The sequence below is a fragment of the Aulostomus chinensis genome, chromosome 15, assembly GCF_037954235.1.
Source record: "Aulostomus chinensis isolate RoL2024-O1b breed Wild chromosome 15, RoL_Achi_v1.0, whole genome shotgun sequence".
In the NCBI taxonomy this organism is placed as follows: domain Eukaryota; kingdom Metazoa; phylum Chordata; class Actinopteri; order Syngnathiformes; family Aulostomidae; genus Aulostomus; species Aulostomus chinensis.
This window is the reverse complement of record NC_141334.1, coordinates 1,329,194-1,356,273: the sequence shown is the minus strand read 5'-3', so window position 1 is coordinate 1,356,273 and position 27,080 is coordinate 1,329,194. Positions and strand designations below refer to the sequence as shown.

At 48.1% G+C, this 27,080-nt stretch overlaps 1 protein-coding gene across 7 annotated transcripts in view; it reads left to right on the top strand.

The window, feature by feature from the left end:
- cadm1a (cell adhesion molecule 1a) overlaps positions 1 to 27,080 on the top strand; it is a 330,811-nt gene that overhangs the window by 238,859 nt on the left and 64,872 nt on the right. For 5 of the 7 annotated variants that reach the window (XM_086225943.1, XM_086225946.1, XM_086225945.1 and 2 more), the window contains exons 2-3: positions 6,001 to 6,018; positions 23,089 to 23,235. In XM_086225943.1, the coding sequence (XP_086082069.1) occupies positions 6,001 to 6,018; positions 23,089 to 23,235 (165 nt within the window). The remainder of the gene's footprint in view (positions 1 to 6,000; positions 6,019 to 23,088; positions 23,236 to 27,080) is intronic. The other 2 variants (XM_086225948.1, XM_086225944.1) reach the window with 2 other exon arrangements.

Genomic DNA, 27,080 nt, shown 5'->3' with positions numbered 1-27,080 from the left:
CAGTTAAGCCCCAGCATTTGCCCTGCATTTGAAAGCTAAGTGTAAACGGTCGACCAGCTGGCACTGCCAACACGCTCCAGGATACAGAACCCACTCATGATGGCGCCCTCGACGCATTTCGTTACGCTCCCAGGCTGCGCCGGTGTACTTATACTCATTTCGCTGGTTGGTTTTATCCTCCGTTGAAAATCTAAGTCTATCTGTTCAAAGTCATGAGATGCATAATGCGGTGTATTCATCCGCCACCCGTGACTTGGTGAATGGTGGGGGGGTTATGTTGGGAGCGTTAGGGACATTACCCCCGGCTCCCTTTTTCCCTGCACCCCCAGGACACAGCCGCCGGTGGTAGCAGGGGGGAGGAAATCAGGTTCCTCAGCCTTATCAGCAGGACAGAGGCCGGCACTGTAATCGCCGTGTCCCAGCGACAGCCAGAGGTGTGTGTGTGTGGGGGGGGGGATCCAAGAGCTGAAAAACAGCAGCAAGAAAAGGGAACAAATGTTTATACCTCCTAGGTTACATCAAGTGACAGCTGCTTTACAGCTGAGTGCATTAGTGAGGAGGAATCTGTTCAGTGAGAACACGCCAGCGCTGCTGTACAAGTCTCTTAGCAACCACAGCAGGTGCCATCTTGGAAGCATCCTTGGGAAGAGGTTGCAGGCGTAAACAAAAAAACATAGTAGCGTGGTCCGGGTGCCTCTTCATCAATGTGATCATGAAACCCGGGTTCCATCATGGACCTTGTTGTCTTCTTCTTCTTGCCTGAGACAATCAGTTGATCTACGACTGACGAGTGGAGCTGCAGATCAACGGTTCAGCTTGGTATCGAGGTTTCATGACTCGGAATCTCTCCTGGAACGTCCTTTTTTCTAGTGGCTTGCTCTTGAATTCATTTTTTCACTTTTAATTTAGAGTTTTGTCTTCTAGTCTGGTGCATCTGTTCTACTCATTTAGTATTTAGGGTGACAACAGCTCAGTGTCTCCAGCCGCTCAGCTGCTGGACATCATCACAACAACAACAGCGACAACAACTTGGATGACAACGACAACAAAAACAACAACGACATCAACTTCCAGCCATTGAGGCGTGAGAACCCTCAGCTGCTAAATCCTCAGTTCCATCTGAGTCTGAATCTCCTCGTCAAGTCGATCTGATGGTTCACTCTTATTCAACACAGTTGTTCAGCTGTGATTATGAGGGTTTCGCTCAGTTCATGTTCAACAGGGTTTGTATGGAGCTGGAAAAGACAGAGGATTTGAAAATGGCAGCTTCCAGGTCAGTTGAAGCTTTGAAAGTAGAAGGAAGGATTTTTTGTTAAAGGGCTGGTCAGAAATTGCTACATATAAGAAATAGGTGGTAGGCGTCAGGATTGGGGGTTGAGGATGCTGAGGGAGACCCGAATGCAGACAGTTTCGGTGAACAAAACAGGTTTATTGAAGCTGGGGAACTGGGGACTTGGCGTGGCGTGAGAGCTGAAGACTTGACGTAAGGCAGGAGGGACAACAAACAACAACAACGACAACAAAGTACCAGCGACAACGACAATGACCCAACAACCTAACGGGAGAAAACACATGGGTTGAATACAAGAAGGGAAACAAGACACAGGTGGTGCAATCAACCAGGTGAGACACATGAGGTCATCACAGGAGGGAGGCCAGGAAGACAGGACATGACTACAAAATAAAACAGGAAGCACGAGACAGGGATCGTGGCAGTAGGTAGAAATCTATACTGGTGATGTGTTCGTGTTTTTAAATAAATATCAAAATTGTGTAACTGTTTTTTTAATTCTTATTTTTCGCGTGTGCTCAGATGTTTCAGTGAACGTCTCTCTTCAACCATGAATAAAATCATGGAAATTGCCCTCATAAATGCCAGCACAGAGGTGTGCTTCAGTTAAAACTGACTCTCTAATAATGGATTTGTTCATCTCAGGTTACTAAAATGAATGCCAGCATTGTTGTTGGTATTTCTCACATGTAAACAGACATTTCAGATCATACAGTGATATACTGGCTCATAAGCGGGTCACTTCAGCTCTACTCAGTTTTTATAGTTTGTGTGCATGTTTGTTAAGACGTTACAGACGTGTTGCTGCTGTGGAAACCTGATTGGATGTTATTTTGAGGTGTGAGTCGTCACAGGTAACGCAGCTTGAAGTGTAGTCTCCATGAGTTTCCATCAGACAGAAAGCAGGAAATGCGACATGCAGGAAGTGATAAGTGATGCATTATATGAAAGCAGTGAAGCCAGCGGGATGCAGGTCGGCTTGTACAGCCGGAGCCGGTGGAGATGGAGCACGTAGGGTTCCATTCTCCACACTTGATTTACTGCTGCAACTGCTTTAAGAGAAAGACAATAGGATCTGTGCTATTGATAATTACTTTTTAATGTGCCACACTCATCATGTCCAATTTCATGCCCTTTAGGCAGCTGATCACAGATTTAATCAACACATTATTGCTTGCTATAGTTAAACTGACTGAAGGGAGGGTGTGTGTGTGTGTGTGTGTGTGTGTGTAGGAGTTTGAGGTGGACAGTGTTGGAGTGTGTTTGTGTGATGGAGACGGGTTGTCAGCATGTGCATCCATCCCAGCAACGTGATGGACACTGAGTGTGTGTTCCAGCCCATTAACCAGGGGCTCAGTTTGAGGGTGACATGCTTGGAAGCATGTGGTCACACTGTTCCCGAGGAAGCTGCCGTTGTTGCCGTTGTTGTCGTTGTCGTCGTCGTCGTTGTTGTGCTGATGCACAGCGATGGATGCAGGCTGGTGTGTGTCAGCTGTTTCATAACACCTGGCAGGTTTTAGGTTTGGTTTGTTTGCTGACGGCGAGGTTGACTCATGCTCACTTGCTGGATGTGTGTTTTGCTGTTTTCAAAAAAATGTGTTTTCATTCCTGTTGAAGTGCTTGAGTGGCGGTGGACTGGATTCCAATGTTTGGATGTTCTCTGGCAGGACGTGTGCGTGGGTGATGGGGGGACCTCAACTCTTACCCTGCGTTATCAGAGGCACTAAGGTGGTTCACTCACGGCGGGGTGCATCCATACGGGTGGCGCGTGCTGCAGCTCGTGTTGGAGGTAGCAGATGGACACACGATGTAGGGATAAACCGGTTCTCTCTGGTCTTTAAAGCTCAGAAACGTGTTGACTTCGGTTCATTTTGAAGCCGTTCCATGATTCTGTACATCAGCCCAGAGATCTGTACTTGTGTCAAAGTTACCTCACATTGAAGTCTTTCGTCCAAGATGGCGGAGAGTGCTGCGAGGTCAGTTTGTGCGGCAGGGATCAGTTAGCTTTCCCTTTTGTCCGGTCTAAGATCTTTGGTGTCAGTGAACAGGAACGTGTTGTTGACACTGATGTTGTTCTGCTGCTTTGAGGAGTCAAAACTGGACTTGGCGCCATTGACAGGTGACCAAGTGAAACTTGCCATTACCTTAAATTACATAATAGAGTCGTCTGAATGTGAAATCGCACAATTAACGAAGTATATACCAACAGGGCCTGTTTTCTTTTTAGACATTTTATTGTGAAAATATAAAATGCTGTAACATTGCTGATGCTAAAGAAACGTTAATAAATGTCGAGGATGGAGCGTGGGTGTAGAGGAAGAGGCAGGAAAGCAGACGTCCGGAGTCAGAAAAGGTGGCGGCGGTGTTTATCTTGAGCTGCTAAGCTTCCTGGCTGTGAGTCAAACATAGAGAGAGACATCAGGAGGTAGTGGAGGCCTTCATTAAATGCAGCTCAGACCCTGGTGAAACCTTGGTTAATGTCCCTATCATCTCTGGAGGGGTCCGGCGTCTAGCTCTGTGTCCAAATGACTCATGTTTAATGCATCTCTACAGTCCTCGCCATTTAACCTCAACTCTGTAGGTTGTGGGTCGGAGTGGGAAAGCGAAAGCTCCCACAAGACCCATAAGGGGCAAAATGGCCATGCAGTTATTCTTCAGCCGCTCTCAATTTATTTAACATGGGGAGAGCAGCTCCATATCTTGCCTGTTGCTGTGTAATCTCCCCGAAGCAAACCCCGTCTCCCCCCTCACCCCATAACAATGAATGGACCTGGACTCCAGGGTGGTCTGGGATGACTGTGGCTCTCTGAAGTACTTTTTACTCTGCTTCCTCGTTGCTCCTGGTGAATGCTCAAGCAGGGGACAGCTGATGCCGTGCTGGGAGAATTTACGAGCGAGTCCACTCTCGATGTGAGCGCTCCAGTTTGAGTGTTGTCGGTGAGACTGAAGGCTGTCAGGCTTAAATCAAACGGACGTATTCTTTTGTTGGAGCTGACAGTTTCTGTCTGGCGTTGTCATGAATTTAGATTCACTATTCTCCTTGAACACAGTCCTAAGTAGGTCCAGGTTTCGTTCAAAATACCCGCACCTCGACATTGATGGGGGTTCCTGAACTCATCCCACGCCAAATCTTTGGTCATGGCCTTCAGTGCTGCAGCTTAAGCCTTGTTTCAACTTTTTAGTTTTATGTTTCATGCATCCCCCCCCCCCCCCCCATCTAATCAAAGCAGTTATAAAATAGAAATGTGTTCTTGACCTTTGACCTCCACGATCTTTTCAGTCCTTCCTCGAGTGCCGGTGGATGTTTGTGTCGAATTAGAGAAAAACCCTTTGAAGCATTCCTGAGGTGTTGAGTTCATGATAAATTGAATAGATTTCTAGATGGAATTTGTGCCTCCTGTTTGGCTTTTATTTTTGGACTGAAAATAGCATTTTGTCGTTGCAATGAAGCAGGTCTGTCTGACGAAGCTGCTTCATTTATTCTCCAAACGTGCAGCAGGAGTCATGTTAAATGAAAAAAGCAAATGAGCATCTTTACCACTAGTCGGGTCATAATTCTATGAGATTTCCACGCAGCATCTACCTTCGATTTGCTCTGCTTTTAAGCCAAGATGGCCTCCCTTGAACACTTCCACTCTCAGCCTAGGTAATTATAATATCACCATGATTGAAATTTGGCAGAAGTTAAAGAGGAAATCGGTTTTCTAATCAGAGCTGCCTCATAGCTGGAATCGTGATGCTTACTTGGCTGAAAACTGTCCTCCAACGTTGGGGGTCTAAACGCACGCCAGACTGTGTAATGAGAGCGAGCGCTGCTTTTTTCTTGGGTTCTGCATTCTGTAAAAACGTCCCAGATGAGCCTGTTTTAGTGGCTTCTTTGGTTCTTTCAAAGAATATGTTGCTTTATTTCTGAAACAATCCACCTCCACACGGCTGCATGAACGTGTGGGACGGGGATCTGAACCGCAACAATTAGAAGTGCGGATGTTAAAAAGGTTCCACGCTGGGGTTTTTACTGGCAGGCAGTCGCCTCCAGGTCCTGTCCATCTTGCACCAATGGCAGCGGTGGAATACGGTGGACACATCAGCACAATGAAGGTCAAAACTAACATTGTCTTCATGTCTGACATTTCCCATTTGGGTGTTTCATCTAAAAAAAAGGTGGTATATGTTTCAACATACATCTTCTAATCTAGAGAACGCGGGCGGCCATGTTGGTTCTCCTTCTCCGGCTGCGTTTCTGCAGTCAGCTTTGGTTTTGTTCCCTTATTTTAGTACTGCTTTGATTCAGGAGAACCCAAAGATTCCATGTGGTTCTGTCACTGTTCTGCAGTTGTGATGTCATCGGTATCAGGTATTGATTATTTGTTCAATATATTCAACGGTCAATATTTAAATCTGCTGTGTCCATGGCAATAGCAAATGTTACTTGTTGGCACTCAGTGTTGAGGCGCATTGTTCTCGACGGTCGTGTTGGTCACCTGGTCACCTGGTCACCTGACTGGGTGTTTGGGTCTCCATGTCTTCCTCAGCAGAGTAAAGCATGTAGATCTTGTCTTTGCATTCTGACGTCCTCCTGTGCGTTCGCAGCATGCACGCTACGCACTGGAGGACAGTCACAACTGCAGAATGCTAACTGTCCTCTCTGTTTTTCTCCCCCCCACGCTACCCTCCTCGACTCTCCTCCTCCTCCTCCTCCTCCACCACAGGAGCTGCACAGAACCCAGGTAAGACCTCCCCACGTCTCCCTTATTTCTCCCACCGCCTCTTCTCACCATCCTCCTGCTTTTTTGCTCCATCTGATCAACCTCCTCCTCTCAGCAGCTCATTTTAAAAATACATTCTGTTTACATTCTTCCTCAATGAAGCTGCTTTTGCCTCCACGCTCCAGCCAGTGACCCCCCCCCTCGCAAAACTGCGAGCTGCAGATGAGGGCTCCCTCGACCGCCCTGGGTGGAGGCCGTCTCCATGGACTCTCACGCCATCCACTCATCACGGGTGGATGCAACGTTTGCTATTAGCCTTGTTATGTAACCCGGTTAGACAGCAGATTGGTGCTGTTTCCATCCCAAGCAGACAAGGGGTCGCTTTTGTTTGGTGCATCACGTGTGATGTCACCGAGGTGACGGTGCGGTAGAGTAAAGCAAACAAGTGATAAACATACGGGCAGTAAGACAACAGAACAAAGCAGCAGCTCAGATTATGTTGTTTGTGTTCTCTTATTACACACACACACACACACACACACTCACACAAAAGGCAGCAAGCCCAGGCAGTTGAATGCATCTACCGTAAAGCTCAGAAAAAGGGTGCAGGCTAAATTTGAGCTGCTTTGACGTAAAACATAGTGAATTAGGGATGTGTCAAAATCGGGAAGTTCCCAGTGAATTTCCCCAACTCCCGAGGGAATTCCACATTAAGCTGACGTACGAACAGAGGTGTTTGTGAGGAGATGAGAACAGCTGGTTCACCGTAGACCTCCTCCTCTAGCTCTGTCGCTAACATCCTTTTCCTTGCATAGTTGGCAACTACAACTCTGGAACTTAGGAACGGGGAGTTTGAGCAAATAGAACAACTAGCGATACACACACAGTCCGTGCTTGGAGACGGTAGATTTAATTCAGATGTAGGGTTGAAGCAGGCGACTTATTCAAGTCAGGATCTTCTTGGCTTGTTCAGCACCGCCTCAGTATCAGCTGCAGACAGCAGCCAGCCACCGCACCGGTCCACACTCCATCTATCAAAACCAGTTCCAAATAGAGGATCAATTTCAGCAGATACAGTAAGCCACGGCTGCACTTTGAAGATTTACAGTACAGAAATTACAGTAGCGGATGAAAAAAATATTTTCTCGATATTTTTTGGTCTTCTCTGCTGTAAATGGAGTCCTGCTGCCTCTCGGCTGCCTTCATCTCCCCTCTCCCCTGCCTCTCCTCCACCAAGCCTTTTAATCCAATTAGCGGTGCCAGTGACAGTTATTTATATGTGCATGAATTAGAATTGAACAGCCAGAGATCCCCCCTCGGCTGATTGGACAGAGCCCAGTCCTTCACAGCCCCTTTCTCGGTCACAAGCCTACCCTGCTGCCACCAAGCAGTGGTGGTCTCTCCAACTGAGGGCCAACAAAGCGCCAACCCAAACACGCTTAAACACACGTTGCCAAGTGACTAGTATGCAAAAACCAAATCATTGCAGGCTTCTGTTCTCCGAGCCGAAACATTTCCTCGTATCTACATTTGTAAAACAGCCAAGACCGAAGAATGAGTCGCTCAAATTGGGACGCCGTCTCTTTTCTGAGTTCAGGTTCATGTGAGATCTACATTTGCTCTGCATTTCATTGCATCGGGATAAAAATCTGCCAAATGAGTGTGTGAGCTGCCAAATCTGACTCTTTCACCCTTTTGAACTATTTGCCAATGATCGGACTGCACAGAACTTCAGAGGGGTAGAAGGACTTGCCAGCGGAACACGTGACGTAACAACATGTTGTAGGTTTGAAATTCAGGACAAAGGTCTGACGACCATCACACTTCAGTTCAATATCAGACAGAAACTGAAGAACTTTTCAGAAATCATCCGGTGAAGAGAAACTTCTCATAGCTGCTTGGTGTTTCATTCTACCATTGAGGTGACGTGATCGTAGGAACATGTCAAAGCTCTCAGGCTGATCTCGCCATTCCTGGTGCAGGGTTGTGGCGTGGGTCCCGGAAGGACCCGCAGCCATTAAAGGAAGCAGCTGAGGTCTTAAGACTCCAGGTGCCTGGATGACATCATCACCTCAGTGGAGGAAGTTGATATTTTGCCGCAGCTTGTGATAAGAACCTTCCTCGCCAGCCAAATGTTCTCAGAGTCTCCAGAGATGAGACGAAGCAACAGGATTCGGTTTAATACTGGGTTTTGCAGTCGAGATGAAATATGAGTTTTCTCACGTCCAAAAATTTCTAACTGTACAATTGTCACATATTTATTCAGCTACATGTGAGTTAACAACGTAAAGTTCAAATACAGTGGCACGGATTACATAAATGTCCTTCAAACGGAAACACAAGCGTGCAGTTGAAGCTTTTATTGTTCTAATATCTCAAATCAAAACCTCAGAAAATATGCAACACTTTTTAATTGTGGGAGCGCTGCTCTGTTGCCCCGGCCAGGCCGACTCAGCCAAAACCAGAGTAAGAATTTTAAAAAAGGGAATTTTCCTAATGTGTGACAGTTCTGCCAGAAAATGGATAGAAAATGCATTAATTCCTGGACCCTGCTGACAAACCAGCACCACCGACCTCTGACCTCCTCAGCTGGGGATGTGGCGACTGACAGTGAGACCTCGACCCGATTTAACACTTCCAACTTTAACAGTGGAAAACAATGTGGAATAAAAGAGCAACAACAGTGCAGGAAGCTATAACTCATCTCACTAGAAATACCACATCGTGTCACAGTGACCTTTGACTGGCAAAATGTTTCCAGGTGGTCCTGGAGTCCCAGTGGACGTCTGTGGCAAATTGGAGGAAATTCTTTCAAAGTGTTCCTCAGATATCGTGTTAACAAGAACGGGACAGATGGACGGACAGACAGCCAGAACCTCCCCACCTCTACCCTGTCCCCGGCTCGGCGGCATCAGAAGAGAGAGTACACATAAACAACAACAAGAACAATGCTCCTGAGGTACTCCAGGGATGTTTGGCTCCTGGCAGCCGCGATGAGTCGATCTCCATCTATGAAGTCAAGCCAAACGAAATATACAATTTCTTCTCGTGAACACTACAGATGGGTGGCAAATGAAAGGCAAACAGGCCAGATCAAGTGTCTTAGTGAGCTGCTGCAGCATCACAAGCCTCCAAAACATGCTCCATCTGGTTGTCAAAGGTCCCCACGTTGACCCGCCATCACAGACAAGACTTCTTCCTCCTGCGAGTGAGTCATGTGTTTGTTCTGTGTGCCAATCAATAGAATGGAAGACGTTGGAGGATGGACGTGGGCTGAGGGACGCGGCAGTTAAACACCGGGAGCCTTATCCCTGTGTGCACAGATGAGCTCTTTAAACACACACACGCGTGAGTGTGTGTGTGTGTGAGCGCGCACGCGCCCACACATGCACGCACTTGGCGGGCGCGTCTCAGATTAATGACTAAATCAATCACACGCATGCAGTGTTTGCTTGTCCTCCTGTATGCTTTTCTTTTATAACACAGGTTCAATTTCCCAAGCTGCTGAATCTCTATCAGCGTTTCCTCAGATTATGTATTCAGCAAGGTCATCTCTCGATGCGCCCGGAGCGTCTCACAACCACAGGATATGTCTTTGCTATTGCAATGTCAATAGTCCCCAGTCCAGTGCATTGCAATCTACATTTGTCAATACGTGGCTGCTCAGAGCGACGCGGCGAGCCGAGGATGCTGCCCGTTCATCAAACGCGCGATGTCTCTCCGCTCGCTTTGCTGGATTCGAGCAGTTTATTATTCAAACTCTCAAATGTGAAATAATTGAGTCCAAAGAATGAAATTCAGCGGCAAATTAAGAAAGTTCAAGGTCGGTTTATAATTTAACAAAGGTAAATTGAATAATTGAGAACAGCTGATTCCATCACCAGGGTTGTTACTCTGACAGCAGGAGGAAGAGAGGTTCATCAGATGGAGGAGAGGTGGAGGAGGAGGAGGAGGAGGAGGAGACTGCTCACTGTGAAAACACATTAAACGGGAAATGAGAGTTTACCAGGATCAGAGGTTTCAGTCTGTGCTCTTCATGTCCAGTCACAGAGGAACATGTCAGCTGGGAATAAAGACTTACAACATCACCAACATCCTGAGGCTGGAATTCCATCCATCCATCATCATCTTCCGCTTATTCCTACACATTCAGGGTCGCGGGGGGGTGGAGCCTATCCCAGCGTCAACGGGCGAGAGCCGGGGTTCACCCTGGACAGGTCGCCAGTCCATCGCAGGGCCAACACACAGAGACGAACAACCATTCACACTCACATTCACACCTACGGTCAATTTAGAGAATCAATCAGCCTCGTCCCCAAATTGATGTCTTTGGACTGTGGAGGAAGCTGGAGTACCAGAGAGAACCCAGCAGGAACAGGGAGAACATGGAGACTCCACACAGAAAGATCCCGCGCTGCAGCCGGGACTCGAACCCGGAACCTTCTTGCTGTGAGGCCACAGTGCTGACCACTGCACCACCGTGCAGCCCGCTGGAATTATTATTATTAGTAGTAGTAGTAGTAGTAGTAGTAGTGGTAGCAGTAGGAGTAGACGCCCACCGACATTGGATCAGTCCATGATCACACTTGTCAGCTTCTCGCTATCAGAGGTGTCTTCTGGGACACAGAATCCCAGTCTGCACTGGTTTGGCTTCACTGGTGTGACACAAGCTGTGAATGTTGGTGAGGCGAAGACTCGGCTCAGCCAGGGAGAGTCTTCGAGACCCCCCGTCGATCTGATGTTCTGAGATTGTAATGAAATCTAAACTGTTGAACTCTGACCACGGCACGTCTTGATCATTATGGAGAATGGCACAACTGTTTCAACTCGTTTTTTTTTCTAATTAACCTATCATGATACAGACACGCTGTAATGACGGTGCCTGTTTCAAGTAATTATCTCTGACATTTGCAGATAAATAGACGTTTGTTTTGCTGCGTTCTGCCTCTCCTGGTGAGACCAACTCCTGATTGAGCTTAAGTTCCACACAGTTCACAAAGTCGTGAGACAGATGAGGTCTTAGCATTAATTAAACCCAAGAAATTAAGGACAAAAACGCTGCTGTGAACAACCGTCAGCACAGAATTTACCGGCGTCTTTACAAATGTGTTATTTTCCGTTGACGATGTTACAGAAAGTGTATGTTTCGTTCAGGCTTCAGCTTCCATAAATAAAGACGGAAGAAGATTAACTCCGTTAGTGGAATTAATTGAGGTTGCATGGGTATGTAATCATGTTTTTGGAAGAATCAACCTCAGCCAGATATTTACTGTATGGCATTGAATATTCTTTCATTAATTAGTTCAAAATCAGGTAATTTCTCATCAGCCAGCGGTGCTCAGTCTTCTTTGGACTCACTTATTTGTCTTGATTAAATCATCATAAAATGATAAATGACTGTGCAGCCTTGATTTGGCGCGTGCGTCACCTGCAGCTATGCAGGGGAACGCAGGCGGCAGGCGCCCACCCGCCTTGCACTTTTAAAAGGATCCTTTTAAAATGATGCTCAGATAATAAGGCACATCGTGCAAATCAGGTGGTGCAGGGGCATGTGGGCGTGTCCAGACGTCCAGCGATGCTTAATCAGTGCGTAAGGTCTGCAAGCGTTTGAACGAGTCAAAACTATTTTGGGTGTAAAATAACTTCAAACTTGCGACGAGGAGCTTCTTCACGCCAGCATCAGCGCAACAAAGATGGCGCCCTCTGGAGGCGGTCAAATTAGGGATGAACAAGCTACAGCACAGTGGATCCTCACTCTTACCTTTACTAGGCGCTGTCGTTACGTCCTGGGTTTAGCCCCGCCCACAATGATTATGATCGCTTACAGGAACACAAACAAGGCAGATCATTTAGCAGAATGACGAGGCCGATGTTTCTGGAACGAGCCAAATACTGACCCGGACCGTCCGCCTGCCAGGGGTACAGCTGGGGTAGTAATACTTCACGTAGAAGGATTTGAGGCAAGGCGAGGCAAGGCAGTTTTCTTTGTAGCCTGTTTTCCCCACCAGTTTGTCTCCAGGCTTCATGGCATCATAACAACATCCTCTGCCCTCAGAGCCTCACATCGACTGAGGAGAAACTCCATAGAAAACCTTTAACAGGGAAAAATGGGAGAAACCTCAGGGTGAGGAGGGGAGGAGGATCCCTCACCAGTAGGGACAGACGGACAGGAGATGTTGGTACAGACAAGAAAAGAGTTTATAACACAGAATGGAGGAAACATGGAAATGTTAATAACAGTTGAAGAAGGAAGCTTCTGGAAGGGGAGGCAGGGAGAGCAAGCCAGCTTGATGGGGGACTGGATGGTAGACTGGTTCATGGAAGGGGAGGCAGGGAGAGCAAGCCAGCTTGATGGGGGACTGGATGGTAGACTGGTTCATGGGAGGGGAGGCAGGGAGAGCAAGCCAGCTTGATGGGGGACTGGATGGTAGACTGGTTCATGGGAGGGGAGGCAGGGAGAGCAAGCCAGCTTGATGGGGGACTGAATGGTAGACTGGTTCATGGGAGGGGAGGCAGGGAGAGCAAGCCAGCTTGATGGGGGACTGGATGGTAGACTGGTTCATGGGAGGGGAGGCAGGGAGAGCAAGCCAGCTTGATGGGGGACTGGATGGTAGACTGGTTCATGGGAGGGGAGGCAGGGAGAGCAAGCCAGCTTGATGGGGGACTGGATGGTAGACTGGTTCATGGGAGGGGAGGCAGGGAGAGCAAGCCAGCTTGATGGAGGACTGGATGGTAGACTGGTTCATGGGAGGGGAGGCAGGGAGAGCAAGCCAGCTTGATGGGGGACTGGATGGCAGACTGGTTCATGGGAGGGGAGCGCAGGGAGAGCAAGCCAGCTTGATGGGGGACTGGATGGCAGACTGGTTCATGGGAGGGGAGGCAGGGAGAGCAAGCCAGCTTGATGGGGGACTGGATGGTAGACTGGTTCATGGAAGGGGAGCGCAGGCCGGTGTAACAGTAGGGAATAAGGGGGGGGGGGGCGATGCAGGCGGCGGTTGGGACTCTGGTGGATCTGTGGAAACACAGAGAGACTGCGAGACACCAAGGCCAAACTACAAAGTGCAACAAGTAGTGGTAGTGACAGTTCCAAAAATGTGCAGGGAGGAGAGGAGGAGAGAGGGCGAGAGGAGAGGAGAGGAGAGGAGAGGAGGAGAGAGGGGGAGAGGAGAGGAGAGGAGAGGAGGGGAGGGGAGGGCTCCATGTAACCTGATGTGTCCCCCAGCAGTCTAAGCCTGTAGCAGCATAGCTATCAATGGTTCAGAGCTACCTGAACCAGTCCTAACTGAAGGCTCTGTCATAAAGGAAAGTCTTAAGCCTGGACTTAAACGTAGTCAGAGGGTCTGCCCCTCTGACCCATGGAGAGATGCTGGTTCCACAGTAGAGGAACCGGTACCTGAAGGCTCTACCTCCCAGTCTGGTTTAGAGATACTGGGAGTCACTAACAGACCTGCATTCTGGGAGCGGAGTGCTCTGGTGGGACAGGAGGGACTAATGAGCTCTTTCAGAGAGGATGGAGCTTCATCATTGAGAGCCTGATGAGTCAGCAGAAGGACTTTGAAGTGGATTCTAGATCCTACAGGAAGGAGAGAAGCTAAAGTGGAGAGATGTGTTGAGGAAGTATACATAGTAAGAAACAACGAAAAGATACATTTACTAGTGTTGAAGGGGGGGGGGGTTCTGGAGTAGAAAAGTAGTATAATGGGCAACACTGTGGTGGCTGTTGAGCAAAGTTGAGTTTCAGGAGCTGTTATTTGTTTGATAATGGAAGGAGTGGAGGTAGAGAGGAAAAGCCCTGGAGAGACAGCAGAGTTTAAGTGAGTGTACTTAGAGAGGAGAGCAGCAAACCCTTGCAGTCACAGCAGCTCTTTCTCTCAGCTGCCTGCCAGGAGACAAAACCAGAAAACCCATCTGACTCCATCACGCCGCCGCTGCTTCCAGCTGGATGTCGTGTCAGCGGCATGTTTGCTTTGCTGCTCCAGACTTGACTTCCTCCTCTGAGCTGCTGAATCAATACGGGTTGATATTGACGCACAGGGGAAAGATGACATGCATGTAGAGCCAGAGAGGTTCCTCATCACGCCGCGCCGAGCTCTGCGGGGTTGCTGCATCACAGGCGCTTTCATGGTTTCATTGGTTGTTGAGTTCTTGGCAACCTAATAAATCACGTCAGGACACTGAAGCCACAAATAAAGTATAAAATGACCTCTGACAGTAATTTCGGTCTGTCGGTCTGTCGGTCATTTGATGGCGTTGTTCAAGGGACTGTAGCTGCAGGGACGTGTTCGTAGCTCCTCCCCTGTGAGGAGCAGCCACAGAGGCCGGCGCCAAGGCCGCCGTTGGGTGGTGCGGCTAATTCAGAGCTTCGTCTTCAGCCACCTGCTAACAGGGTTAACGAGCAGTCACTCTCGGGTCACATGACCCCGCAGACGCGTTTATTTCTGTTCCAGTTCTGAGTGGCATCAACCTAAACGCATGACCTGGTGTGGTTGTGGTGCCATCAATGCAGTGGCAGCTGGGGGGGGGGGGGGGTATGAGGCATTCACTGACACTGATATTCAACAGTTGAAGATGCAGCCTGAAGGAGACGCACATGGATGTTGATGTAACAGACGAGTGGTGGACGCTGCAGCGCCCCCCCCCCCCCCCCGCTGCCCTGTAAAGACTCACTTTTGTCTACCGCCCCCCCCCCACTGCTCTCCTGCTCTGTCCCTTCCCTGAAAGATATTTCCAATTGAGTGAGCCCAGACCACAGCTGCCTCTCTGACACTTTAATCACTCACCTGCTGCCCCCCCACTCCACTCGTGCCTGGTTTGACTCACACAAGTAGCAGCGCGGCAGCCGGCGTGCAGTGTAAACACTCGTCACCGCGCGGCTTGAGCACACAGATGCACTCGAGAAATGGCGGCCCTCCGTCCAGCCACGGCTCCCTCATGACCCTGCGTTTTCCTCATCATCAGCAACAGCAACCAGCAGCCCCCCCGCCCCCACCGCTCCTTTGTTTATTCCTCCATTTCTTTATTTGATTCTGGTGCCTCCCCCCCCCCCCCCCCGCCTGAATGAGGATGCATGAGAGGCAGGAGGAACGAAGGCTGTCGATGCTGGTGATGTATGAAGCCTCAGCAGGAGGAGGAGGGATGATGTCACGCGTCCCCACAGTGGCTGCGCTCACGTGCACGTTGAGGTTCCATCATCCAGCAAAGTGACGATATTCCACTTTGTTACGTAAACAGTGTGTCCTGGTTGGACTGTTGATGGTGATGGCTGGGAGAGAGTCTGGCTTGATCCGAGCCACAGTTGGCTTCCAATTTCCAGAGCCAGGGCTGTGTATGGACACACACGCACACGCACACACCACACACACACACACGCACACGCACGCACACACACACACACACACTCACATTATTGAATATAATCGCTGACTATGCAGGACAGCACGAATGAATGCTCCTTTTATGTGGGTCATTGGACTGCGTGTCATGTGACTGGAGTCTCCTGTGTTATCAACTCACTGATAATCATCACACAGTTGGACTGATGACATCACTTCCGTCTGCGTAACCTCATCAAAGGTTTTGCAGCTCATCATGGCAGCTTCAGGAGGACGAATTATCACAGTGTCAGACTGGTGTCCTTCTCCCTGGTCTTGTGTGTCTCTGAGTTGGAACTTGCCGACTCTGCTTCAGTAGCGGAATGTTCCGGCTGCTGGCGGCTCAGTGGACGTAGCCTTTAACAGACTGGCTATCAGGCTGGTCTGTATTATCATAAACAAACCATGAGACAACGGTGAATTTATGCTTGAAAATCCTCCGCTGAAATGTGTTTTTCTGGTATTTTTGTAATTTGCTGTGCAGTTGTTACACACCGCGGCGGGATGAAGGTGTTTTCTGTGGCGAACAGCGGCTGTGGCAGCACAAAAGCCTCTTACATGGCCGGTGCAAGCGTGTAACACCCTACAAAGCTCTTCACACCCTGCTCTTACATAACGCGTCAGAAATCCACTGTTCCAGCGAGCATCAGTGGGAGAGCCGGCGTTTGTGTGGCGCTGGGCTTGGAGGAACACGGCCCGGAATCATTGACTACCAGGGCCAGGTTTGCATCTCACAGCCACGGTGAAATATTGGTAACAAGTTCTGGTAACAACCATGTGGTCACAAACCCGCCGCAGGAAGTCTGTCATTGCTGTGAATGCAGTGGGTATCGAGTGACTTGCACCACTCCAGCTCTGGAGTTTTGGAAACTGCTATTCACTGCCAACAGCTGCTTTTTTAGAAAATCACATTTCATGATTTGCAGGATGAAGTCCTGAAGCTGAGCGTCTGAGCTCTGGTCTCCAGTCAGGTTCTTCCGTCCGTCCGTCCGTCAGTCCATCGGCTCCCGGCGACTTTGTTACCTTTGTCTCTTTTCAATCTGTGCTTGTTTTGGAACTTTAAATATATTTGGGTCAACAGGAATAAATGGAACTTTTTATTGAGTTCAGATTTGCCACTGGCCTGCGTGTGCATGCGTGTTGGGGTGGGGGGGGGGGGTTTGAGGGTTTAACTCTGTCAATCATCTTGTAGGAGACTGACACAGATCTTCCTGAAGTGCCAATAAAAAAAAATGATGGCTGTCATTAAAACTTTATGTTCTATTATGCAGGTTAAGGTGATAAAATAGTGTGTCATGAATATGATTGACAGGCAGGCAGAGCAGGATCAGGCCACGCTGACTAAGATTTAACCCTTAATGAGCTGCAGGAAGAAGGACGCAGTCAGAAGTGGGCGGAGCCCCTCAGAGGATGGGGAGTCGTGTTGGGCTGTGGAGATATTATGGTGCATAAAGAACAAAGGTGACTGGATAACATGATGCTGGTTTTTTCTCGGGCGGAGCCAGAAGCCCTCGGCGGTTAAACCTGCTGGCCGTCGTGTTATTAAAGGACACTGCTGCCATCACGATGTGTCTTCTAATTATGTATTTATGAGAAAAGTATTTTTCTGTAGAGAAGTCAACTGTACTCATTCATCCCAGTGGTACGTCTTCATTATCATTCCATAACACATTTCATCACCCGTTGATTTTTGTAATGACACCCAAGTTTAGACACAATGAGTCGGCCTGTATGTTCTTTTAAAAATGCTTTGTTGGAGTGTGAAAATGTGTTGTGATGAATAATACGGAAGTGTCAGGTTTTGTGGGAATTACAGGAAGAATTTATCCTGTAACAGACAAAGAGAACAATAAACTGCAGCGTACAGACCTGAGATAAACAGACATGCAGTCTCTCTGTATTTTCACGAGTCTGACGTATTTTTTTACAGTCTAAAAATACTTGAATGTGCTGAACGATTCTGCAGGATCAGTCAGACTTTGGACGTCAGCTCTCATTTCTCAACGTGTTGAACACAGTCCCAACAGCTCGTATCCACTGAGGATTATTCTAAGTCGCTATGTCTAAGTGGGCATGGAGAATATAATACTAAATATTTAACGCAACAACACAAACCCTTAAATCTCACACAAAGACCAACAGGAAAATATGAAGTCACATCTGTAATGGCTCCTTTGGTGTGATGATTAATTTCATCCACTCAGGATTTTGAATTTGAAAAAGTGCAGCTGTTTATTTTCCAGTTAATGACAAAATGCTAAACAGTCATCATTTAATTGCATTGTAATGTGGCTCCCACCAGGGCTCCATAAAAACCAGTCACAGCTCAGTGAAACTCCGAAACACATAAAAATGTTCACAAACATGAAGAGTGAAAATGTGTGAGCGGCTCATCAAGATTAATCAGTCCTGAACTGGTGAAAGTTGTACAGGCCTGTTACTGCAGCACACACACACACACACACACACACACACTTGTAACAATATAAACAGCATAAGCCTAATAATGGCAAACAAAAGTAACAATACTCATCATTAAAAGAAAAGACCATGGGTGTGCTGGTCTGAACCAGGTTCACCTGGGTCTCCACTGAGGGCCATCAGATCTCTGTGGGCCCATGTAGGTGCTGGGTCTGGGTCTGGGTCCTGGCAGTAGGCCTGGCTGGTTTCTGGTGGGATTCGGCCCTGGTCGGCATCCTGTCACCTGGGCTGAGGATTCCACCTGAGAATGACTCAGGCAATGTTAGAGGGGCTTTGAGTGCCAGAAAGGTAGAAGAGTCATAATCCCAGCGCCCCCTAGAGGAGGCAGGAAGCAAGCACGATTACACAAACATCCTTAGATTTTATGGGTCTTCATGGGATGTTCAGCAACAAAATACACAGTTGGTGTTCTCTATCGCCGCCCAGTGGCAGCAGCCCACAGACTTTTTTCACATCACATGACTGCACTCCTTCATGCTGAATCTGAGTGGCGGTGATCACCATCAGCTTCGATCGTGGCCGAGGAGAAGGAGAGGTTCCTGCTCTCTCTAGTTCTTTCTAGTTTTTTCGAGGACGTCAGCATCATATTGAACTATAGATTTATTAAACATTCAGTCGTCTCATTTAGCATAATGCCTTTGACGTGCCAGAGCGGCTCCACGCTACTCATATTCCACGTGAGGTACTGCAGCATTCCTTCCCTGGCCAACACTATCATCCCCAATGAAGTCAGACGTCTTTGAGCTTCCCCTGAACCGTCGTAGGCTACATACAGATGAACCGGACGGCGGCCTTCACATCCTCGCCAAGCGGGATGCTGCTGTTTGATGTGCTCAGGCAAACATGCATCTCGACCTTTTCTTGGCGCCTCAAGCTGTCAGTCAGCCGCCGCACCAACGCAGCACACGCTCAGTCGGGCTGTCACAGACTGGGGTTGGAATGGCGAGCTCCCTCTTCATTTATCACATGTTGAGCGCTCAACTCTGGAGTTCATAATGACTTTTTTCCAATGCATGTTGCAATATTAAGTTGGTGGAATACTGACGTGATGCTTCACACTGGAGTTACTTGACATCCTGCTGATGCTATTTTCACCTCCTCGTGGTGCATCTTTGCATGTCCAAATAATGCATTCATAATTTTCACATCTCTGCATCAAAAGAAGCCTTCAGGAAGCAGCTGATCAAACCTGAAGCTTCACCCCTGGACCTTGTTTCTAACTGACTGCTCAGCACGACTGGCAGTTCCAGTCCAGAAGCAACACCAGCCAGAGATGAAAGCTGCACACGGCCTCCTGGGCCTGGAGGTCCTGTCCCCGGCCCCCGGCTGCTCAACTAAAGCCGACAGCGTTCATGCTAATTCAGAGTCTCTGTTAAATTCATTGCCGAGCTCCCACATCATTGGCAGGTTGGCAGTCGGAGCCTCTCTGTGTTTTGGGTCATTTCTGCCTCCGGGTCACAAAGAGCGTTTTTTTGTTTTGTCAGAGCCTGACGATTGTTGGACGCTGCTGCTACCGTCACGAACGTGAATGATTGCAGTGGAGATGTTAGAACTTCTTGAGCTGCTTATTCAGGAGTGCGTGAGCTTTGGGTCCATCAGGACCGGCCCGCGATCTCATCAGGGAGGAGTTTTTTTGTTTTTGTTTTGTTTTGTTTTTTGGGCCGCCTACAGGTCCCTTGACCAAAAGCCAAACTACAAGTACTTCTCCTGACTTGGGGATCAGTAGAATCCTACTTGGGGGAAGAGAAATGCTCCAGATTATTAAGACAAAGCTCAGCGCCAGGCCCAGAGCCGGGTCCGAGTGGTGGGACAGATTTACGACAGGATTATCACTGGCGGAGTGGGTGCGCCCTCTGCTGGCCAGATCACTCAACTTCACACTTTCTCAAGTACCAAAGCATCTTTTCTGTGCTATGAACTGAAAAGTGGATCGTGATGGTGATGCGTGAAAGAAAGACAGGTTGTTCGTGTAGAGGTGGAGGACAGGTGACATAATACAGCACATCATTCATGATGAAAGTATGAATAATATTTCCTGAATGGGAAGCTGGTGGTGAGTTGCGGCTCTGCTTGCCTCCATCACAGACTTTAAATTGCTTCATCTTCCACTGAGCAAGGCTGCCGTGCATCAGGAGCAGCAGACGGAAGCTGCTCCCTTCTCAGTGGAAACAAACTTTTACAAAAGAGTCATCTTTAATCTGCCGGTGGATTTGCTTCTGAAAAAAACCTGATTATTTCTGTCAGACGGCAGGTGGACATCTTGTGTGCTCCTGCAGCTTCATGTGACTTGGAGGAGAAAAACTTGAGAAAGAAGTTTTAATCAAGGAAATGCCGGTGTTACCAGAGGATGGAGGTTCAATATGTGGTTTGTGTGTGATGTTGGCTGCCTGGCACTTCCTCTTCAGAGTAGATGGACTCCTTCGTGCGTCCTGATCCGTGGTGGACCAGCGTGGGTCGGCCATGATGGATCTGCTCCTTCAGCAGCACGATCATGTGTCTCTGAACACATCTTTAAAACATTCAGTGTAGCCCATCATCATGACGTGATCATACACTCGCTCACACACACACACACACACACACACACGACGACCAGGCCTGCTTGCCCTCGTCTCTGACAACATGCAACCAGGCGCGACTGACTGCAATCAGACACCGTGAAACACAAAGGTTTGTCATACCAGTGAGAGCTGCACAAACAAAGAGGAGAGAACGAGGGAACACGCTCGGATTCACGTTCCTTGAAATATAAAAGAGGAATCGTTATCTGGGATGATCGCGAGCAGCGTCAAATGTACAGTCGTGGCTTGCTGTATGTTGCATCATGTTCCTGATTGTGACGGCGTGTGAATGAATGAATGTCTAACAGCAGAACTAATAAACTCGTACCAGCACCACAGGGAGGGGCGGCACGGGGGAGACAGAATGGCTGACTGATGTGTGGATGAATACGCACTATTTTCAGCAGCCCTTTCATCCCTCCACTCTTTGTACATGTGAGTTGTTATGTACAAAAAAGTCTACAAAGAAGCGGCTCATCCTGTAACATGCAGCGTGAGGTCAGAGTTACACTGTGTGATTCATAATAAAACATCTCCCACTCTTTCATATGCACACATTTCTTACTGAATGGAGGGAAACGATACAGCAGACGCCATTTCCTCATCAGTCATGATGTCAGGCCTCAGGTGAGCTTCCTACTGTGAGCTCGGGTTGTTTGACAACTCAAATCTATATTTGACTTTTTGACGTGGATGTCCGACAGCTGAGCCTTCTCATCGCCGTGGGCTGAATATGTAGAAATATCAGGGGCGCACGACAGCAGCGGTTCTAACCGCCGCGCTTTGTGTTTGGCAGCATTTGAGAGACCTGTGTGTGCTTGTGTTGACCCACTGGACGTGTGAAAGTGTTGCCTCTGACCTCTGTCTCCTGTCAAATGATGGCGGGAACTTGTGAAATCAAAATATTGGTGGAGAGTTCAGTAAACCTTTCCATGGTAACAGCATGCTCCACCAATCAGAGACCTCACTGATACTTGGGGGTGGTGGCTCGTCTTCTTCTTCTCTGTGAAACAGGTTAAAGACGGTTGATGTGGGAGCAGCTGGAGGCAGATCCCCCCCCCCCCCCCCAACCACCAGCACCTTCAGGATTGTTTAATTCGCACAACAAAAGCAATGAATTCCAAGTCCTTCCCACTTCCTCCAAATGCTTAAGAGACACAAGGCAGGAACCTTGAGTGGATGCCTTGAAAAGCATTTTGTAGTAGGTTGGTGTATTATCATAACCAGATGCCCACCCTACCTACCGCCCCCACCCCCGCACCGCTTTTGATGAATGAGTTTCAGTCCTGAATATTAAAGCAGTGAGGCTCATTTATTTGGGGCCACTGAGGGGAGCTGAAGCCGGTCTGGTTTGCTCAGCCGTCTCTGCGTCTCTGTCAGCATCACAGGACGCAGTTTCTCTCTTCCTACCTCCTCGTCTCCTCAATAGAGGGAATATTTAGAGGTGCTTGACAACTGAGGCATGCAAATTAACAGTTGATGTTTCCTGCATTCTCTTGGTTTTGTTTGCTTCTCAACCCCCCCCCCCCACGTGAGCCCGCCCACCCTGATGTATCTGAGAATATCTAAGAAGTCTATTTTTTGTCTCTGTGTGGTTAGAAAGTACGAGCCTGAGCTGCAGCAATGAGTTGAGAGGAAATCACACGCTTCTTTCATGTAAGTGCAGCGAATGTAGAACGAGATCACGCCAGTGGAGGACAGAGGCAGGATACCCCCCCCACACACACACACACACACACACACACACCTCAACCACCGGCTCGTAGTCTGAGCAACCTCTAATTGAACCGCATGTTGATTATACGAGTGTGTGATGCCTCAGTAGCTTTGCCTGGGAACGTCTGCCGCGGGGCTGTGGCGCCCCGGGCGTTGTGTTTTGGGTGGTCTGTTGGTGCATCCGTTCATCCACCTGTCCCACGCCCATTCGAGGGCATCTTCTCTGAAAATTGTTGAGTTAAAATGACTTTAAAAAGCACCGCTCAGCAAAAATGTTAAAACCCACTGAGCTTAATGAATCTATTCACTTGATGACTTGTGATGCCTGAAATTGAACGATTGTCTGCAGCACTTGTGTTCAATCATTGTTGCATAATGTCTGTAATTTACCACAAATCAACCAAAGAGCTGTTTTTTTCCCTTCCCTCCGTTTTATTTGAATTATTCAGAATGTCCCGAGCAGGTAAATATTTCAGTCGTGTCTTTCATGAATGAGAAGACAGTGATTGGAGGGATTTGTGTTGGCTGGTACGTTTGTTCATATCACCTGTAGGAGTTCCTGCTCACCTCACAGGACACCGTCACAATGCTGAGGTGTGAATGTGTTCAGAGAAGAGGACGGCGTCCTGGTGAGCACAGCACCTCTGCTAGCTAAGCATCATTAGCTCCGCAATATGCAGCCAAGAACTGAGAGTCTGCAGTTCGCCCCAAACATCAAATATGGTCAGGAGCTGTTGGAGGGAGAAGTGGCTTCATCTGGGGAGGCCAGTCAGGTGGGGGCTGCTCCACCTGCATTTGGACACACAAACATTGGGATATTTGAGTCACGGGCGGCAGAACGGTGCTGCAAACGTCATCATGTCCGTCATCCCTTTCAAAGATCGTCCCGACCCTTTCAACCCTCGTCCCCTCCTGACATCATGGTCGTCGAATGATGTTTTCAATTCTGTGTCCTCTGTCAGTGGTGAGTCAGAACCTGGTGACGGACAACGTGTCGGTGGTGGAGGGCGAGATGGCCATCATCAGCTGTCGGGTGAAGGACAACGACGACTCGGTCATCCAGCTGCTGAACCCCAACAGACAGACCATCTACTTCAGAGACATGAGGCGTGAGTACCAGTGGCTACTGTTAATTAAGCGTGTGTGTGTGTGTGTGTGTCCAGAGTTAAGTACCCCTAGCGTGTAAATTCTGCACCATCAGAACCACTCGCGTCAACCACTGACAGCCATTTATAAACTTTCCTGCTGCAGCCACTTTGCATTTCATTTTTAATCAAATCCCACCCTGCTGATCGGAGCAAACAAGCAGCGACGTAGCAGCCGAGTGGACGCCGCTGTCCTGCTTGTCTGAGTTTGGGCTTGTTGATCGGTATTTTGTCTGAGTCGGTTTCTTCTGCTACAAACTTGAAATACCATTAAAGACATTCATGAGCAGGTGATCTGAGCTGATCCCGTGTCCCCTCCTAGGTCACGTGACACAGCACACGCCAACATTTATCATCTACCGGTTTGTTACTCTGCAACTTCACTTCGTACATATAAACTTCTACGACAAAAGGACACAGACAGTAAAATACATGGATAATATACTTGGAGAGCTCAAAATACTGCAAACGTCTTCATCAAATCGGCGCGTGGACAGAAGCCGTATGTGTTTACTTGTGTGATGTGGCCTTTGGTGTGCGAGCAGCGCTCAAGCTAGAACTGGTGTTGTGTTTGTTTAAATTAAGATGCAGTGTCTAAAAGCTCCTGTCTCTCACTGAAATGACACCAGATGAATGTGTAAAGAGAAATTAAATGTCTCGAACTTGGTAGGGTTCTGGGTTTACGTCATCAAAGAGGTGAGAAGCTGAGGGAGAGGTTCTGCTGCCGCGTGTGACTGATGTGAAGCCGGTTTGATTGTAGCGGGAGCCGTTTGATCGGCATCAGTCCAGTGGTTCATTTATTTATGTCACTGCTTCATTTTGCATTTGGTTAAATGATTTCAGAGTTGGAAGCTTCCAGACGAGTACGCAGATGTAAAAAATGTGTGGTTGAACCCAACTGTGTGAGCACAGCCAGCAGTCAGGTTGTCTCGCGTTAATTAATATTATCTTACATTACTTGTACTTGGAGGGAACTGCATTAAGTTTGACCCACATGTCGGCTGTAGGATTAATACGGAACGAGGTTAATACAATCCACCAAACATGTTTTCTTTTAATGTGTCTGCTATAATAAAAGCAGCTCATATCCCTAAACATTTAATGACCTGTTATGTTTATTCTTATCCAGCCCAATTATTGTGTCACAGCTCTTATTAGCTGTGTTCAGCTACACACTCGCTACGCTCTTGCCAGTCTTTGCAAAGTTAATTATGTTTTTGAGCCCCTGTGAGATGAATTTAACATATTGTAGATGTCTGTTACTCCGAACAATGCAGAAAATCTACAAAGGTTGCTGACTCATGAAGAACCTTTAACTTAGACCGTCTCTGACTGTATATTCTCATTAAAACAACACAGCTGTACAAGGATTGTTAGCATATTTACTATTAGCCAGTGACTGCAGGAACATACTCGTTTACCCACTAGCATTCATTGTGCTAGGCTAACTAGCGTGGATCTCAGCCCCCGGCAGGAGGGTCTCTGGCTCAGGGGAAGATGGACAATTAGAGACTTCCTCAAAAAGTTGCTGTGTTCCTTCTGAAACAAAGAAACCAACATGGAGGCGACGTCCAGGGAAAAGAACTCCATTTTTAAAACAGTGCTGAGGATGAAGTTGTCACCGTGAGTTTTGTGCGCCGCCTAAAAACAAGAAATCCTTCTAAAAGTTTATTTCGTGGTGGAGCTCCAGAGAACCCCTGCGCTCTCTCGCCAGCCTCCTCTGTCTTCCTCTGGAAAACAACTCTGTGAAGGACACCGGCGGCGCATCATTTACCTCGTCACCCGCTGTCAAAACCTCTGTTCCATACGGTATCAAATGCATGTTACATGGAATGGAAATGCCGGCTCCATCCTGCACATCACACCCTGTCATTACTGCACACACTGCGGCCTGCCACCCGCCCTTGATGTTTCACACAGTTTGAGGAGAAAATATTCCATTTACATGAATAACAGTTGGATGTGTAATTGCAAGTTTCATAAATAACTTCTTGTGTGAGTAATTCAGTGGTGGGGAACGGTCATGGGACTCACCGCGCTGATGTTGCCATGCAACAGAGCCACGAGTGCAGCATCGGAGAATGAAGCGCTGCGTGAGGACACCATTTGAAAACAGCACCGGCAGATGACTTCCTCAAGATAGAAAACGAGTGTTGTTTTACAAAGTATGCGGCGCTCAGGAGCGCAGAGTACAGCCTCCCTAGTGAGCGACGCATTCCAGCTGCAGCTTGACCAGCTGACATCCCAGGACACAGGAACTGGGCAGGAATGGATCGGACGTTGGAAGTACGCCTGCCTCTGGAACAGCAGGCTCACATTTGGTTCATGCTGGAGTTCATAGGAGTTCCACTAGAGAGCTCCTTGGTGTTTTGGTGCGTGTCACCGTAGAGTTGATTGACACCGAAAATGAGTTTGCAAAATGCAGGAAATTGTTTTTTGTTTGTGGTTTGTTTGTTTGTTTGTTTTGTAAATTTCAAATATTTTTGCAGAATTCAAATTGTGTTTGCGATAACAAAGTATGAGCAAACTTTTGTGCTGACGGGACTTTGAGCCTCAAAGAAATGTGGAAAGCTTTCACACAGCACTGCAAGAATAAATGAATAAAAACTTCTGTGAAAGCACAAACCACAGGCTCAGCTAGATTCAAGGAACCTGCAGATAGAAGAATTTCACGTGGAAGACGTTGTCGTCACTGGACAAACAGCACCCCCTGTTGGTCAACGTACTCAAACATGGGTAGCACAATCCCAGTTTATTGTCCGACCACATTGTGTTTCCAAGGTTTCCCCTCAATAATGTGGTAGAATTCACAGGAAGACCCGTTGCACGATAGCGTTCGCTCCCGTCCAGGCCTCTACACAACGCTGAGCCGTGATGATAGGAAAGAGCAGGTTCCCCTCAGAGGCGTGTTGGCGTTTCAGCCACTACCTCCTCTACATCCTCGTCCCTCACACGTTCCTACGCCGTGATGCTGCACATTCAGGATAATTCACTGCTTTCTCTCCGGAACTTGAACTAAAAACCCACTGTACACACACTCGTGGCTTAAGTCTTATCCAGCGGAGCCGCCGAGGTGCCCTCCTCCACACCCACGGCATTCCTCTTAGCCATGCTAACGCTCCACAAACACACCTTCTATGTACCACACAAGGCACTGCGGCTGAGCTGGTATTTATGTGCTGCTGTTGTGTTGAGTAGCAGTGAGCAAACTCCCACGAGCTGACTGTCAAGGGCAAGGTGTTCGTCTCTGACACGAGGCCTCCTTGATCTCCTCTGATCCTCCTGAGCAACATGGCGGCGGCGGCGGCTGCTTCATTATGACACGACCTCCGCCAGGCTGCCTCAGAACAACATTGCCCCCTCAAAAATATTGCATCTGCCTCTGTCGCCTGAAATTCACGGTGGTGGAAGAGCAACCTGATATTATTAACCTGCTACAATTCATTCTCAACACAGCGCTCGACTCTGACAGCTATGATTTCCAGTTCCGTTCATGTTACTGAGTTCAAATGTGGATGAGATTAATTTGATGGATGTGTTGCACAACGTTTTATTCTAAATAACTCAACTCAGCAAAGCTCCAGCCGTGTAAATACCAGATGTCATAAGAGGCTTGAAATCTCCTCAGAGCCACAGAGGAGGACTTGATACAACAATGCTGGTGTATCTGTTTAGAAGCCTTTGCTGAACCAGAGACTCGGTTTGGTTTTAAAACGCATCTTAAAATGAGCTTTGAAATCAGCTTAGTTAACCTTTATGTTACCAGGTAGTCACTTGAGATCAGGTGATCTCTTTACCGAGCGAGACCT